The following is a 17,188-nucleotide window of genomic DNA, read 5'->3' on the forward strand; positions in this document are numbered from 1 at the left end:
CTGCTGCTCAGTTTGACAGTGCCACGACCTCACTAAGTGACATTGTCATCATTTCCCTGGGTCCAGGAGGGTGGAGTGGAGGTTCCCAGAGACCCCTTCATCCCCGAGGAGGGAAACTCCCCCCCACCACTTCTGTAGCAGCCATGGTTCACACAGCCCACACTCTGCTGTAATTTTCCCATGAGTAACCTCGGCTCTTGATGGTATTGTGACAGAGACGTGGGGGAGCAGTGACATTCCCGGCCCTTGTCATTGATGCTTTGAAGTGTTACCACCTTCTCTAAAGGGAACTGGGTGCCAGGGCTGGGTTGGGGGTAACACCTCTTCACCCAGCTGGTGGAATTTGTGATCTACAGATGTGACAGTGGCTCCGTCCTCCACCTTCCAAATCCTGTTCACACCCCAGCTCCAGTTTGGAGCCTGAGGTTCCATGGGCCTGTCGTTGGGCCTTGGCATAACTATCAGAGGCTGGACAGCGCCTGGAATGGCACAGCACATGAACACAGAGCCTAGCTCCCCCAGGTTCCTGGTCCTGCGTCACACCTGGCACCGTGTGGGGCCCTGCTGAAGAGGCCTCCTGATGATCCTCCCAGCTGGTTGTTGTTGCATAGCGATAAAGCCCACACTGTGGCCATGGGTGTTGATTCCCACTGGGCACCCCATCCTCATCCCCTCAAGGTTGTCATCGTGTTGAGACTCCCAGCTGCCCACTGGAGGGGGATCTTGGGTTGTACCTGAGCAGTTACCTTTTCACTGCTGGAACAAAATGGCTTATTGGAAGGAAAGGGTTTATTTCTGGGTTACAGTGAGGGGCATTTCTGTCATGGTGGGGAAAGTGTTGCAGGGGCAGACAGCTCGGCGCCCCATCTTCTCATCAGTAGGGAGGAAGCATTAAGAGTGAGCCGAGGACAGCACACAGGATGGGACTGTCACAGCACAGGACCTGCCCTCAGTGACACACGTCCTTCAGCAAGGCTCTGCCTTCCAAAGGTTCCACAACTTCTTAAACAGTCCTACCAGATGGGGTTGTTTTCAAACACATGAGGTTATGGGGGACATTTTTTACTTTCAAACCACCACAGTAACCGCTTCTCAGGTGAGAGGACTGGTGCCCAGAGAGGACACAAGAACTGCAGGATAGGAAGCAGAATGGGACAGAGCTGTGCTGGAACCCAGGCTGTCTCCAGAGGCTAGGCTATGAGCAATCCCATAGGACTCCTGAAAGCTGCCATTCCTGGAATGCCCATACTTTTTCTGCTTGTTTGTTCATTCATTCATTCATTCAGCCATACAGTTCCTGGCTCCTGAAGCCCATGCTGAGATTTGTTCTAGGTACTAGGGATCCAGTCCTAGACAGAGCAGACTGATTCCTAGCCCCATGGAGTGCTATTCTAGTTGGGGGAGAGAAACCCTAAACAAACAAGGTCGTTTGTGGATGCGAACATTGTGGAGAAGGAGGTAAGGGGGTACAGCGGTGGGAGGGGGTGAAGCTGTGTATGGTGGCCAGGGACAGGTTTAATAGGGAAGCGAGAGGGGCAAGGCCTGTGGTCACGGAGAAGAGGCTGTGGACAGAGGCAGCAGTGTGTGAAGGTCTTGTGGTAGGACTCTGCAAGCCTGTGAGAAGCAGCAGGGGGAGGTTTGGGGAGGACAGGTGATGTGGTAGGACCAGAGAAGGGAGGGCTAGATACTCTGGCTCATCCCCAGGTAGTTCTTAGAGCCTCTCTCTCACTCCTCACCTGTTGGCTTCGTTTTGTTTCTCCTTCCCTGGAGCCTGTGCTCTGGGGGTGGGAGTTTAGCCCTTTCTGGTCCTGGCTCTTAGGTTACTCCTCCTTCATGGCGTCTTGTCTGTCTCTTGGCAGCTTCCTGGGTGATGAATGAAGACTCGTGTACACTGTGTTTACCTTCGTCCTATGCTCAGTTCTTATTTTGGGTGACTGCAGAAATACCTGCTTTCTGTGTAATCGGTTCAATTACATCTCATTGTTCCCATCAGCTATTTATTTCACAGGAGACACGACACTCCCCTGCTCCGCTGTGCATGGCTTGAGTCTATGCAGCGTGAGGTCAGGGGCTGGGCAGCAGTCACTGTGAAGGCCATCGTCAAGCTTGGGTTTTACCCCAGAGCTCCAGGCCTGCCAGTGGCTGAGTCCACGTGGTGGTGTGGCAGAAGGAAGGCTGGGTGTCAGAAGGTTCTGGGCTGACATGGGCCTTAGTTTTCTTGCCAGTAACAGAAATTGGTCTGTCCCACAGGGAGTTCCTAGGCACCGAAGTTGGCTTGGATAGGAAGGAGCCCAACTAGACCTGACCCTGGTCCTGTGGAGATCCTGCTGGGATGGCTGACCACGGCCAGTCTCTAAGGATCCTGCAGGATGGGCATCCATGTCCCAGGAGAGAAGAGACTTGATGGGTGGGTTGGGCTCCATGGCCAGGGTGACCACCTGGATAGCCTTGGAGGTAGATCCCTGCTATTCCAGGAGTTTCCCGTGTCCCCTAAAGGTGTTCAAAGATGTGGGAGCTGCCCTTGGCCTTGCAGAGTATCAAGGACAGAAGGACTGTCAACTGAAACAGTAGAGAATAAGTCTGAAGTCTCTGAGAGAAGTGGCTGGGTCTCAAGTGGAGACAGGACCCCAAATCTGGGGAGGTCATGATTATGCTGAGGCTGCCTGGGCCTGGGGTCTGGTGGCCTTGAGTAAGGGGGATGCCATGCTCCAGGAAGCTCATGAGGCCAGAGGTGGAACATTGGCCAGGTTTGGTGCATGCAAAAGACCAGCCGCTGGCTCACAGGGGCAGAGCAGCGGGGGGCTGGAGGGCAGCGGAATGTCAGGCAGTGGAGGTTGATGTGTCTGCCAGGAGGAGCCTGAGGGAAGGAAGCAAAGACGGAAGAATGGTCTGATTGACGGCTTTGGTGAGTGCCCACTATGTGCCTGATGCCATACTAAGTGCTCTGTGGCAGGCTACTTATCTTCACAGCGATCCAGTCAGGGAGGTGCTTCAGTTATCTCTATCACCCAGGTGAAGAGACGGGGCTCAGAGAGGTCGAGTGAGCTGGCCAAGATCACACAGCAAGCAGGTAGTAGCTAAGGGATGGGAAGCCAGGCCTCTCCTACAGTCTCCCTTTCCTGGGTCCTGAACTCTTAATTGGGAAGCTGGGGCAGTCTGCTGAGCTGGGCCCTGCCCTCATTCCTCCACCTTTGCTTCCCTGGAGCTCTGCATGGTGCCAGGCAGGGCCGAGAGCAGGCTGGGATGGCTCATGCAGGGTTTCTGTGTGCTGGGGCTGGGAGGATGGAGGGACTCCGAGGACACCTTCTCCTTGTCCCTGCTGAGCATTTTCTCCTGCAAGAGCAGGAATGAAGCTGGCAAAACCAGAGTCAGCAGAAAAATCTCATTTTCACCTGAGACACGTTTGTAGCTGACAGATAGTAACCCAGCATCTAGACTTTCTTTCTAGACAGGGCTGTGCCAAGTCCTGCCCTGGATGTCAGGGGAGCAGCTCTGCATGAAGGCCTGCTACATCTCAGGTCGGATACTTCCAGGTCTTACAGGCCTCAGTTTTCCTGTCAATACAGTGGGTGTGGCCAACCCCTCTGCTTGCAGCTCCTAGGAAGGTCCTGGGGTGAGAGAGGCCAGGTGCAGGGCGGGAAGGGTGTGGGATGTTGGTGACACATCATGTGGGCATGAGCTTGGTGACAGGCCCACCTCTGCTTAGGGCAGAGCAGCAGCTGCCACAGAGCACCAACATACTCAAAGGTGGGAACCACTTGGTGAAAAACTCAAGGGGGTTGGCAAGATAGCTGAATGCATCAGGTGCTGGCCTTGCAAGCATGAATACCTGAGCTGGATCCAAGAACCCATGTTATAACAGCTGGAGGTGGTGGAACATGCTGGTAATCATGGCACTGAGGATGTGGAGGCAGTAGGATTCCTGGGGCTTGCTTGACAACCAGTCTAGTCTAATCAGTGAACTCCAAGCCAATGAGAGACCCTGTCTCACAAAAGGTGGATGGCACCTGAGGAACGACATCCAAGGCTGTCCTCCCCCCCCCCCTCTCTATGGGAAGATTGTATAGGCCAATGAGAACATCTTTGTGGACTGGTACTGGCCTGTGGCTACCGATAATGCAGTGTCTGTACTGGGTTCTGTGGATGAGCTGTGAGCACAGTTGATATGCATATAAATAAAGCCAAATGTTTGCCTTCTGTATACATCGATTGGTATTTATTGATGAGGTCTGTGGTTTACACTCAACATCTACACACAGCAATAATAAGCCAGGGGCGGAAGACTCTGACGGCCCTTAATCATAGATTAAGACTCCATGCCCCTCTGCCTCTCCCACTGGATTACTTCCTAAAGTCTACCTTTAATCCTTCCTGCTGCAGACTTAGCCTAGCCATGTTTCTATGGCAACAGAGATACTTCTCCACACTTGACTTACCCACAGAGAGTAAAGCAGGGAGGGTGACTGTTTCCCTAACCCGATACTGTCCCTGGGCCTGACATTTTCTAACTCAGGGAAATCTTCATTTGGAACCAGCGGTCGCCCTCTGAGGTTGCTGACATTCTTGTACTTGTTGTTCCCATTTTCCCCTCTGGAGGGCGCTGTGGTCACATTTCTTTAGTCTCTAGAGCGCATTGGGTTTACAGGCCCTTTTAAAAAAGGTGGGGCTTGGGGAAGCCCTGTGAGAGTAAGTTCAGTCCAGTTTGAAGAGGATCTGAGGGTCATAGTGGCTAGTGAGATTGAGACAATTCTTGTCAAGCAAACTGGTGGGCTGGTTCCCAGGAGCTCAGTGTTTGTAACTTGAAGAAGCTGAGGACAATATGGTGTCAGTGAGTGGGCGTGGCTGTGTGCCAATAAAGTTTTATTTATAGACACTGGTATTTGTGGTTCATATCCATTTCACCTGATCTTCATCTTTTTTTTTTTTTTTTTAATCTTTTTCTAGTCATTTGTAAATACAGAAGCTGCTGCAGGTTCTCTGGCTCTGTATGGAGTTGGCCTGGGCACTGCATTAGTATCAGTTACAGGCCTCACCTTTCAGTAAAATACTTGACTCAGTCCCTACCCCTTTTCTTGTTTTTGCATGTGTGCCGAGCCCACATGGGGGCGAGCTTTGGTCAGGAGAGGATCCAGCATCTTCCAGTAGGTTACCGGGCTCCGGGCACTGTTCTAAAGGAGCCCTTTTCCGCATTCTGATCCTCCTCCTCCGAGTGACGCCCGTTTACAGATGAGAAAACACGGGCCACAGAGAGGTTATGGAACTTGCTTGAAGTCACAAAGCTAAGCGCTAGAGCTCGGGCTTGAGCCCAGGAATCCGGAAGTATCTAAGCATAGCACAGAGCAGGTGCCAAAGGCTGGGACTGCAGGGACAACGCAGGCTTAGTGGGATGCAGGTGAGTGTTAACTCGCACAGCTGGGCTGGGCATAGAGCTCGGTGGGCACAGTGCTAGCCCAGTGTGCATGGAGCCTCCCCAGTGCCGAAACCAGGAGCGGGGCTACACACCTGTGATCCTGGCCTTTGGGAGGTGGAGGCAGGAGGATTAGGAGTTCAGGGTCATCCTTGGCTACATAGTGAGTTTGAGGCCATCCTGGGCTACAGGAGACCCTGCCTCAAAATGAAATCCTCAACCCCTCTCCCCCCAGTGTCCATGGGAAGAGCCTGCACCATCACCAGTCCTCCTCGCAGGAAGGACAGGTGCCCAGAAGACAGTGGTTGTGCTTTGTACGCCTGGTTAAGTCACACGAGTGTGGCAGTAAATACCACGCGTTATCTTGAGGCAGCCTCTGCGCCTGCGTGCGGAGTTGTGCAGCCCGGCCGGGGAGGAGAGAGAGGTCGTGGGAATGCAGCGAGTGTCTGTGCAGCGTGGGAGGCGGGATGGAGACAGGGGCAGGAGAGGCTCATGGTCCCAGGTCCTATGCGGGAGCATCCAGCGCTTCTTGGCTGCACAGGGCACAGAGTCTTGTGGGCACTAATTCCCTAGAATTAGTCTGCACGAGCCGACAGGAATTTTCCCGTCTCCAGTGACTCCCTGGACTCTAGATTATGCTGGAACAGCTTGCTGGGGCCAGGGGTCTTCCCTATTGGACACCCCCTGCCCCCTCACCCATGCCTCACCTGAGGGGCTTTCCCTACACAGCTCAGCTCAAGATGTTCTCTGTGGTTGGAATCCGTTCATCCCTTTCTAGCCCCAGCAGCCGGTTTTGGCAGAGTTCCTCCAGTAAATCCTGACCTCTGTCACTATTTGGGGCAAGTCCCCTGGAGGCTTTGGCCTGGGAGTCAGGATCACTTGTGTGGGGTCTGCTTGACCAGGGGCCAGCCAGGGTGTGGGGGGGGTGCCATGGACCCCTTTCCGGAGATGGACAGCAGTGGCATTCAGTGACATCTTGGCTCTCCAGGGCTCCGGCTATCTGGCCAGCAAGTCCTGCATGCTGTATGATGCTGGGGCCCAGAGCCTTCTAGGACCACGTGCAGCTGGCTTTTGAATCTACTCTCTTGGCAGCAGAGCCCAAGGTGGAGCTGCACCATTGGTAATGAGGCCTTGCGCATGTCCCCCACTCTTAGCAAAAGAGGAATAAAAGAAAAAAATGGGATTGCTGGGAATTTATTAGTTTAATTACATTTTCCTAATGTGGTTGACCCCCCTGCTCACAGCAGTGAGCTTATCAAAGCCACGATCACACCAGCATTATTGCAGTTTTAATAAGAGTCAATTGGTGATTGTCATTGCAGTATGGGACATGGTGGCCGTAATCCCTGTGACCCCTGGGGAAGGGAGGGCGCTTGCTTTGCAGAAATATTATTTACATTAATAATGAGGATTAGAGTCTTGCTTTATGCGATCAGGAAAAGTGGAGATTTTCTTTGTTCAGGTGTACCTCCAGTTCATCCGTTCTTAAGCCCAGGGGGCACTGGGCGAAAAGTCAGGATGCTGGGCTGCAGCCCCCAAGTGGCCGTCCACCCTTCACTACATCTTGCTGTGTGAGTTCAGGCAAGCTGCCTCCCCTCTCTGGTCCCTTGTGTGTGAAATGTGGCAGGATGACAGGGGTACAGGGCTGCATGGGAAACATCTCGGCATGTAGCAGTCATGAACAGAGCCATTTCCGAAATGGCCAAGTCAGAGCGGTAGGACAAAGCTTGGCCTCACTGTCAGCTGCATGCCCGCTGTGGGGAAGAGCCAAGTTGTCTTGTAGAATGAACTCCTAGAATGTCAGGCTTGGTCCCAGTTACTTCTAAGTGGAGGGCAGTCTGGTCCTGGCTGTGAGGAGTGGGTAGGGGTGCAAGGCTCAGGTCTCCGTGCTTTGTTGGTCCAGTGACCCCCAGCGTGGGGCTCTTCCCCTTCTCCTGATAAACACTGGAGCAGATGTAGCAGTGACCCTTGCATTGCTGGGACAAGGCGCCATACCAAAAGCAGCTAAGGGGAGGAAAAGGTTTATGTCAGCTTACAGTCTCAAGGGCAGGCATCAGCATTGCAGGGAAGCATGGTAGAACGGAGGCTGGGCATCACATCTTGTCACATCTAGCAAGAGTGGTAGCAGCAAGAGTGAGATGCCTGGTCCTAGCAAGTTGGGCGAATAAACTTCAAGGTCTGCCTCCAGTGACACACCTCCTCTGGCAAGGCTCCACCTCTCAAAGGCTCCACCAGCTGGGGAAGGAGTGTGAGGCTCAGTTGAAAACACATGAGGCTACTGGGGGGCATTGCACATTCAAATTGCTACATGGGGCAAGAGGTGTGCAGCTGGGTATGTCTGCTGATTCGGGAGGGGGCTGGTGATGGTGAAACAGAAACTCTTAAGGACTCTGGCACCCCAAGACAGAGCAGCATTCTTGATGCCCAACCTGTGTTCATTTCACAAGGCTGGCCATGGATTTGCCGTGTGGCTTTAGGCAAGCTGCTTACCCAATCTGGGCCCATCTTTCTTTTCTGTACACGGAAGAGGGTTGACCTGAGACCAGAGACCTCTTTCCACTGTGCCTGTGGGAATGGCTAAAGACTTTGTAGTCACAAGGGATGGGATAGGCCAGAAGTGGCCTCATGGCTCTGCCTGCAGCAGGGATGGTTTTCTGCTAGGGACTCAGCCCAACCCAGCCCAGGAGTCCAGAAAGATTCCCATTCTCAGCCTGGATGGAGCTTAGGGGACTCCCATGTGACCATCCAGAGTAGGAGCCCAGAGAGGCCTGGGGTCTGGCCCCAGGCAGCACTTGGCATCTACTGAGAGGGGTCAGGAATAGATCCCTGGTCTCCCATTTGCGGATTCTGCCCCTTCCTCCCCTGCCTGGCCTCCTGCTGTGACTTGCAGGCAGGGATGGAGGCGTCCTCTCTAGGGCTCTTACAAAATTATTTTAAGACCTTGGAAAGCAAATTAGAATTTCAAACCAACCGACTCTTGAAAGCAGACCGGGGGTGTGTTCAATGTAATTTAATTTTTGCTTTGTTTTATTAATAGGATGTGGGAAGGAGGGAGATCAGTGGAGGCTCCGGGCCTGGCTGACGGTATTTGTCCTGTGTTCTGAGTTGGAGTGTTAGAGGATGGGGAGGAGAAGGACACAGTGAGGGTGGGGAAAGTCACTCAACGTGGGGTGCACTGAGGCTGGGCAGCAGCTTGGGGAAGCATCTAGAGCTCCCACCTGGTGGTGCAGATCAGGGGATTGCAGGCTCCTCTCGGCTGGTATTACGTTACAGTGCTCATTGCTGGGACAAAACATTTGACCAGAAGCAGTCCATGGTAGGAAAGGGTTTATCTTGGCTTACAGTTTTGAGGGGAAGTCTGTTACGGCAGGGAGAGCATGGCAGGAGCAGACGGCCAGCGTCACGTCTTATCATCAGGGAGGAAGCAGAAAGAACAAAAGCTCCAAGTAGGGCAGGACTGGTAACACCTCAAGGCCCATTCCCAGTGACTTGCTTCCTCCAGGGGTGCTCCACCTCCAAAGGCTCCAGAAACTTCCCGATCAGTGCCACCAACTGTGAATTAAATATTCAAATACACGAGGCTTTGTGGGACATTTTATACTCAAACTATCACAGGTGGGCTTAGAGGGCCCATTTCAGGCAAAGGACATGCTGGGGGCCACAGATGGAAGGGGTCTGGAGCACGGGCCACCTATGATGGAACAAAAAGGACCCAGGTGCAAGGATGCTTGGGAGGGTCTGAGACCAGGGGCTCCCTTCCAGGGTGTGGTGGTTTGAATGTAAAGTATCCCCCATTGCTTCATGGGTTTGGGATTAAGCCTCATACTCGATCCCCAGTTGGTGGAGCTTTGGGGAGGTGGAGCCTTGCTGGGGAGGTGTGTTGCTTGGGGTAGGCCATGGGATGTTAGAGCCCCAGCTCCCCTTGCCAGAACTAGTTCACTCTTTCTGCCTTCTCCCCGCTGATGTGACAGGGCGTGGCGCCTGTCATGCTTTCCCTGCCATGAAGAAACTTCTAGAGACTGTAACCCTTGGGAATAAACCCTTTTCTCCCATGGGCTGCTTCTGGTCAGGTGTTTGGTCCCAGTAACAAGAAAGTGACTGCTGCACAGGGGACACAGGCACCTTTCAGAATGCCAGTTTTTCCAGACCCATACCAGAAAAAATTACATAATAGAGCCACATACCTTTTGGGTACAACTCCGGTGCATGTGCTCCCACCCCAGTGCCATCCCTGGACTTCACGGACCCTGGTGAGGAACCTGCTAGGGGCAAGGACAGGAGACAGGCCAAGGGAGGCAGCCGGTGGTGGCGAACGCTGCAGAGGATGGCTCCCTCCTCGTGGGGCAGATCACCAAAGATGATACGAGGGAAGACGTTCCCTGGTTTAGAAAAAGAATTTTTATTATTATAGACATTTTCTCTTTTTTGTGGTTAACTGTACAAGGTAATCTCTGCCCACAGTCGGGAAGAATGAAGCACCGCAGATAAGCCTAAGGAGGGGAAATCCCTTTAATCTCATTGCTCCAGATAAGCACGGGTAGTTCCCGCCACCATGGCGGCCAGCCGTCCCAACAGGCTCCTCTCGATTTCATTAGATGTGGATGGGCCTTCATGGGGATAACAGAGTAATTCACATTGTCGCCTCAAACACTTAGGAGGAAGTGCTCCCAGGACATTTTTGCCGGCTGCATAGACTTCCATAGGCAGTCCCGGATATTTGGACATGCTGCTTCGTTTAGTTTCTTTCTGTATGGTAATTCTGGGGCTGGGAGTGGCTCAGGGTAAAGTACTTACCGTGCAGGCATGAGGATCTGACTGGAAAAACTGGGCAAGTTGTACTCCTGTCATTCCAGCCCTGGGGAGGTGGAGACAGGAAGACCCTCGGGGCTTTCTGTCAGCTATTCTTAGGTGAATTAGTTCATTAATTAGTTCTAATTAATTAGAATTAGGTGAATTAGGTTCAGTGAGAGATATTGTCTGAGAAATAAGGTGGAGAGGTCTGGGGACGTGGCTCGGTGGGCAGAGTGCTTGCAAGGCAAGCATGAAACCCTGAGTTCAGGTCCTCAGAACCCACGTACAATGCCAGATGTGGAATTCATGCCTGTGATCCCGGTGCGGGGGAGGCAGAGACAGGAGGTCCGTGGGGCTCACTAGCTAGCTAGACTAGCTGAATCCATTAGCTCTGTGTTCAGCAAAAGCCACTGAATAGGACAACTTTTGGCTCCCACATGCACATGTGTACATACACATGCACCCACACATACACAAGCATGCATACACACATGTACACACGCCACACTTTCATATGCAAAAGAAATAGGTGAAGCGTGATAGAAGAAGACACCAGCGTCTGCCTCTGACCTCCACGAGTGGAGGCGCGCTCACACATGGGTACTCCCTACCACACGTGGGAATGCCCTTTGGGGAATCTTTTTGCATCTGCTCTTGAAGTGTTATAGGCTACAAGTCTTAAGGCACCTCACCAAGGCGCACGTCCCAAGCAGCTCCATCTTGTGTGTCCCATGATGCCTGTGGACTCACAGTGGGGTGTTGGGCCCTCTGGAAAACACTCACCTCTTGACACCCATCTGAGTTCATTCTCTCCACCTGTAACAAGACCCTTGACACCAGATAATTTTACTTTTTAAAGGAAATCCCTACTATGGGACTAGACACTGGAGTTTTAATTTAATTTAGTTTTTAAAAATTATTTATTTTCAAGAAGAGAGACTGGGCGTGCCAGGACCTCCAGCTATTGCAAACAAATTATGGATGCATGCTCTGTTTTGTGCATCCGGCTCTACTTGGGTATTGGGAATAGGGCCTGGGTTGTTAGGCTTTGCAAGCAAGCACCTTAAACACTGGGCAATCTCTCCAGCCTGAGACCGGAGAATTTACAAAGAATATTTACTTGGCCCGTGGTTCTGGAGTCTGCAAGCCTGCATTATGATAGAGCGCAGGGTGTAATGTGTGTGCCAGCTTGGGTCTTCCCTGTTCTTTTTTAAAATTTTAATTTATTTATTTGAGAGAGGGAGAGAGAAAGAGGCAGATGTATATATAGAGAGAAAATGGGCACACCAGGGCCTCCAGATGAACTCCAGATGCATGCACTACCTTGTGCATCTGGCTTATGTGGGTACTGGAGAATTGAACCTGGGTCTTTAGGCTTCACAAGCAAATGCCTTAACCGCTAAACCATTTCTCCAGCCCCCTTGTTCTTTTTTAAATTAAATTTGTTTGCATGTATATGTAGTGTGTGTGTGTGAATGTCTGTCTGTGTGTAGATGCACGTGTGCAGGTGTTGGCACACGAGTGGAGGCCAGAGGTTGACACCAGGTATCTTCCTCAGTTGCTCTACACCTGATTGAGTTAGGGGCTGTCACCTGAACCCAGAGCTTGCTCATTCAACAAGGCTAGCTGCCCAGCTTGCTCTGGGGATACTGTCGTGATCTCCTGATTGCTGGGATTACAGACAGGTCACCAGGCCACTCCACATGTATGTGGCTGCTAGGGACTTGAACTTAGGTCCTCATGCTTGTGCAGCAAACACTTTACTGCTCCATCTCCCAGCCCCCTCCATCTTGTAAAGCCTCTGATACTATAGTGGGGCCCCTATTCATGGCCTCATCTAACCTTAATCACCTTCCAAAGCCCCCACCTCCTTATAACTGATTTTGGGAGTTATATTCTCAATGGGTGCGATTAAAGGGGTGCAATCATATGTGGCCTTCCATGTGCCCTGGCCGGTGCTGGCTGGGGAGGGAGGAAGGGGATGCCCTCCCATCTGCCCTGTGTCTCCCCCGTGGCTTCTTCAGCCCTGGTCCCTGAGTGTCCCAGAGCTGCAGAGGTTGGGGCAGCAGGAGCAGGCTGCACAGCCCCCGGCTGGCGTCCCGGGTCTCCTGGCAGACGACTGCGGCAGCTCACTCACGTGCTGTTGAAAAGCTCTGTGTTCTCTGGAAGCTTCTCTCAGGCACCGCTGTCCTGGGATTCTGGAGTGATAAATAGCTCTTGGTCTGCCACAAAGGGACAGTGCCTGGCTGATATAAAGGGTTGTCGTGATCCATTGTCTGAGAGCCTGTGAGCTGTTCTTGCCTCAGCTTGAGTATCTGAGGGACTGGCTTTGCCCTCGCAGGTTCTGGAGGCGTCTGCCTCCCCCGGGGAAGCTGCTTAACCCCCTGCTAGGCCTTAGTTGTCCAGTGTCCAGTGTGGGCAGCAGGCCCCCCTTACCTGCTTTCTAGGACAGTGAATGTGAGTTTCGTTGTCTCAGAGTGGGAAGAGTACCGTACGCCTGGAAGAGTGCTCGGTAGAGTGACCTATTTTCTCGGGATTGGTTACACTTCTGAAATTAAACTTTTATTCTTTTTGTCCACTTTTTTTTTTTTTGAAGTGTTGTAGAACATTAGGGAAGAGACTCTTCACCTCTCCTGCTGGGATCTTCTGGATGCTGTGCAGACATTGATCCATTCACTGGATAAATGTGTGCTTCTCTCAACCCACAGGGCAAGAGCCTGAGGCCCTCGGAGGCCTCGGTGAGCTATGGGCAGAAAGGAGACCCCTGGTGATGTGGGGACCCCAGCAGAGCCTCTTAGAATGTTTACTAGGTTAGCCATGTGACCCTGAAGTACCGTCTTTTCTTTCTTTCTTTCTTTCTTTTTTTTTTTTTTTTTTTTTGGTTTTTCGAGGTAAGGTTTCACTGTAGCCCAGGCTGACCTGGAATTCACTATGGAGACTCAGGGTGGCCTCGAACTCACAGCAATCCTCCTACCTCTGCCCCCCAAGTGCTGGGATTAAAGGCGTGCGCCACCATGCCCGGCTCCATCTTTTCTAATGCATGGAGTGACACCTGCTCTGGGCAGGATATTGGGACCATGCTAGGCTGTCTGACCTTGCCTATTCCAGGTGCTGATAGACACACGGTAACAAGCTACTGTCACAGAGGTGTGGGCCGCTGGCTCAATCTGCAGTGCCCCTGTGTTTTTAATTTCTTTAATATTTTTATTTGTTTGCAAGGAGAGGGGGGAAGGAGAGAGGAAAATAGAGAATGGGCAAACCAGGGTCCCTTGCCACTGCAAATGAACTCCAGATGTAATGTGCCACTTTGTGCATCTGGCTTTACATTAGGGCTGTCAGACTTCGCAAGCAAGCACCTTTAGCCAGTGGCCATCTCCCCAGCTCCACCCTTTCTTGATTATAACTGGAAGGATCAGATTGTCCCCTCCATGCTGGGGGAGGCTGATGGCTTGCTGTGGAGGTGACAGGAGTGATAATACTGGGAACCGCTGGTAGTGCCTGAGTGTTCCTTGCTACCTCCCCTCAGGAGCTAGGCCCAGCCTGGGGGGTCTTCAACTTGGATCACAAGTGGCCAGTGTCTTCTCCTTGGGGCGGATTAGGTGTCACCTCCAGGCTCACTCAAATTGGTGTCTTAAGTTAGGCATGTGGCAACAAGACACTGCCGTGCTTCTGTCTGGATATCTGTGGTCCCCTTGGATCCTAGAGCCTGCTGGCAGCCCTCTGTCAGTGGCACCCTTTGTGGGCAGCTCTTAGCATCACACTTTGCCCCTCCACACCAGCAGGAGCACGCACTCCTACCCTTTTGTGGCATCTACTGTAATAAGGGTAATTATGACCCCTCAGTGAGTACCAGCAACCCCACTGAGGACACCCAGGGAAATAGGAATGGGGGCGAACAGATAAAAAGAGCATAACCTTTTATAAAATAAAAATTAAAAAACGAGTTAATCATGGGTGTGACATTCCAGCACCTTGCCTTCTCCTTCTGGTTGGTCAGGAGCTGCAGGTCCATCCATGCAAAGATGAGGATCTTTGGGGCCGCCTTCAGGCATGTCGCCACAGTGAATGTGATGATGTATTTCATGTCAATTAAGTAATTACTATTATTTATTTAAATATTTTTGTATGTATAGTTATGTGGTGTACATGTGAGTGTCACACGTGTATGATGTATGTGCAGATACATGTGCTGTGCGCACATGAGTGTGGAAGTCAGAAGAGGCTGTTGGATGTCCTCTGTCCTCCACAAATTTCCTTGATGTGGAGTCTCTCACCGATCCCAGAGTTAGCTATTTTTCTGGTTGTAAGGCTGATCTCCACTCCCCTTAGAGCTCAAGGGACAGGCTTGAGTGCTGGATCCAACTCACTCAGAGCATCACGGGCCCCATGCTTGTGTGACAAGCACTCTTACCTGCAGAACCATTTCCTTAAACACCACCTTTCAAGTTTTTGAGACAGGGTTTCATGTATGTAGCTAACTTGACTTGACTTTACTTGACTTTAATTTCTGATCCTCCTGCCTCCAGCTCCCCAGTGCTGGGATTACAGACATGCACCATCATCCCTGGTGTACACAGTGCTGGCTGGGATGGCACCCAGGGCTTTGTGTATTCTAGGCAAACTCTTCACCCACTGAGCTTCACCCTCAGCTCTGAGTTTTAACAGTTTATTTATTTGATTAAAAATTTTTAATGTAATTTGATTTTTAAAAATGTATTTGCATGTGTGTATGTGTGTTTGCCTGTTCATGTTAGGGTCTCTTGCCACTGCAAATAAGTGCCAGCCAGATGCTTGTGCCATTTTGTGAGTTTGACTTTTGTGGGTGGTTGGGGAAGTAAAGCTGGGCCAACAGGCTTTACAAGTAAACACCTCTAACTGCTGAGCTAACTCCCAGTCCTGAGCTTAACAATTTAATATTTTATTTTTGCTTATTTATTTATTTAACAGTGAAAGAGGGGGGAGAGAGAGACAATGGGTGCACCAGGGCCTCCAGCCATTGCCAATGAGCTCCAGACACGTGTGCCCCCTTGTGCATTTGGCTAGTGTGGGTCTGGGGAATTGAACCTGGGTCCTTTGGCTTTGTAGGCAAATACCTTAACCACTAAGCAATCCCTCCAGCCCAAGTTTAACAGTTTAAATGATTGAAGATAGCAGTGTTCTAAGCTGTCTCTTCAGTGTCAACAGATATAGTCCCTGTGGCTTCCACCTGTCTCCTGGCCCACTGGCTGTAAGGTACATTAAGTTACATCACCTATGGGCTTTCTTTTTTTAAAAGAATCTCTTGCTGTCCTTGAGTGGCCTGAGTGGGAGGAAGAGTGGGGGGTGATATAAGGTGGACAGGGGTTGAGAGACACTGGGGAGGGAGGGGGAAGGTAGGACCTTGTTAGAGGCTCATGGACACATCTTTTCAGAGGTGACTTTCTGTAAGCACATACACATTACACAACACATTTTAATGAAGTTTCCCCAACTTCAAAACCCACCTTCAGTGGGTTCGCCCCAAACCTGTAACCCACCTAACATGGGTTTCTTCATTGATCTCCATTCTCTTAGCATTATAAGGAGGTGGCCTACCACATCCAGAACATGGTGTGTGTCGTAGATTCATCCAGTTATGGATTGGATATATTTAGAAAAAATTTCAACTGTACTGAACTTGTGCAAACGTTTTTCTTTGTCACTGTTCTGTAAACAATGCAGTATGATAACTATGTACCGTATTTCCATTGCATGAATTACGAGACATCTGGAGATAAAGTATAGGGAGGATGAGATAGATTGCACGAAGACACGTGTTTTGTTTAGGGACGTCACATCTTTGTCCATGAGGATCCAGGAACCTGTCCCCTGTGGATGTCACATACAAACTTGTGAATGTTTTGTTGTTCCTGGATGTTTGCTTTGGTTTAAAAAATTATTTGTTTGTATATGTGTGTATGGAGGGGCCACACCAGGCCCTTGTGCTGCTGTAAATGAACACCAGCTGCTTGAGACACTGTTTGCATCTGGCTTATGTGGGTGGCCCGGGAATTGAACTCAGGGCCAGCAGGCTTTGCAAGCACGTGCCTTTAACCTCTTGAGTCATCTTCGCAGTCCTGCGTCTTTTTTTAGTCCACCATGTCCTGTGACAATGGATGGTGGTAGCCGATAGTCTAATGTGTTTTGTTGACTTCTGTATAGTGTTCCAGAGCTTCCAGAGCATGGTGGTGGTTCTATAACCAAGCGGAAGGGTCGCCTGTTGATTGGCGTTCGTTTTTTGCCCCATCCCTTCCCCCATGGTAGCAAGACAAAGATTAGCCTCTTAGCACACACACTTCCTTAGGTACTAGCAGTTTATTTCTCTGGGGTTATAATCCGGGAGTTGAGTTGTTAGGTCAAGAGGTTTGTGTATCTTAATTTTAATAGTTGCCAGCTTGATTGCTCCAGAGGGTGGAACACTTCACATCCACCCCGGTAATTGGAGAGTCTTCTTACCTGTGCCCCGCTAGCAAGAGATGTTATTGGTCCTGTTCCTTGTGACCAAGCTGAGAGGGCAAAAGTGAAATCTCGTTGTTACTTTCGTTTGCATTTCCCCGAGAGCAGAAACCCAGGTGGCTCTGCTGAGAACCGCCTCTGCTGCTCCTTGGGCTCATTTCTCCATCTAGCATCTAGCTCAGACATTAACCCTCTTCTTGCTTCCTATTCAGAGGTTATTTAACACAGTGAGGAGCTGTCTGCTAACTGTGTTTCAGGGACCTTTGGTTGTGCCCGGTTCTGACTTGGTTCATGGCTGAAGGCCCTGTCTTTGTGGGCGAGGGTTGTTTTCTCAGTTCATTCTAACAGATATTCATCAAGAGTGGGAATCCAGGAGCCGGGCGTGGTGGTGCACGCCTTTAATCCCAGCACTTGGGAGGCAGAGGTAGGTGATATGGCCGTGATTTTGAGGCCACCCTGAGACTACATAGTGAGTTCCAGGTCAGCCTGGACTAGAGGAGACCCTACCTCAAAAAA

General features: G+C 51.0%; 1 protein-coding gene across 2 annotated transcripts in view; it reads left to right on the plus strand.

Moving 5' to 3' along the window:
* The window catches only part of Actl8 (actin like 8), a 59,958-nt gene that overhangs the window by 10,413 nt on the left and 32,357 nt on the right, over nucleotides 1–17,188 (plus strand). Inside the window, exon 1 of one of the 2 annotated variants that reach the window (XM_045151309.1) lies at nucleotides 5,279–5,392. The exons of the other annotated variant lie outside the window; for it this stretch is intronic. Coding sequence (XP_045007244.1) covers nucleotides 5,387–5,392 — 6 coding nt within the window. The 5' untranslated portion in view covers nucleotides 5,279–5,386. Of the gene's footprint in view, nucleotides 1–5,278; nucleotides 5,393–17,188 lie in introns of those variants that run through there. 2 annotated transcript variants of the gene reach the window in all.

Source organism: Jaculus jaculus, chromosome 5, assembly GCF_020740685.1.
Source record: "Jaculus jaculus isolate mJacJac1 chromosome 5, mJacJac1.mat.Y.cur, whole genome shotgun sequence".
Classification (NCBI taxonomy): Eukaryota; Metazoa; Chordata; class Mammalia; order Rodentia; family Dipodidae; genus Jaculus; species Jaculus jaculus.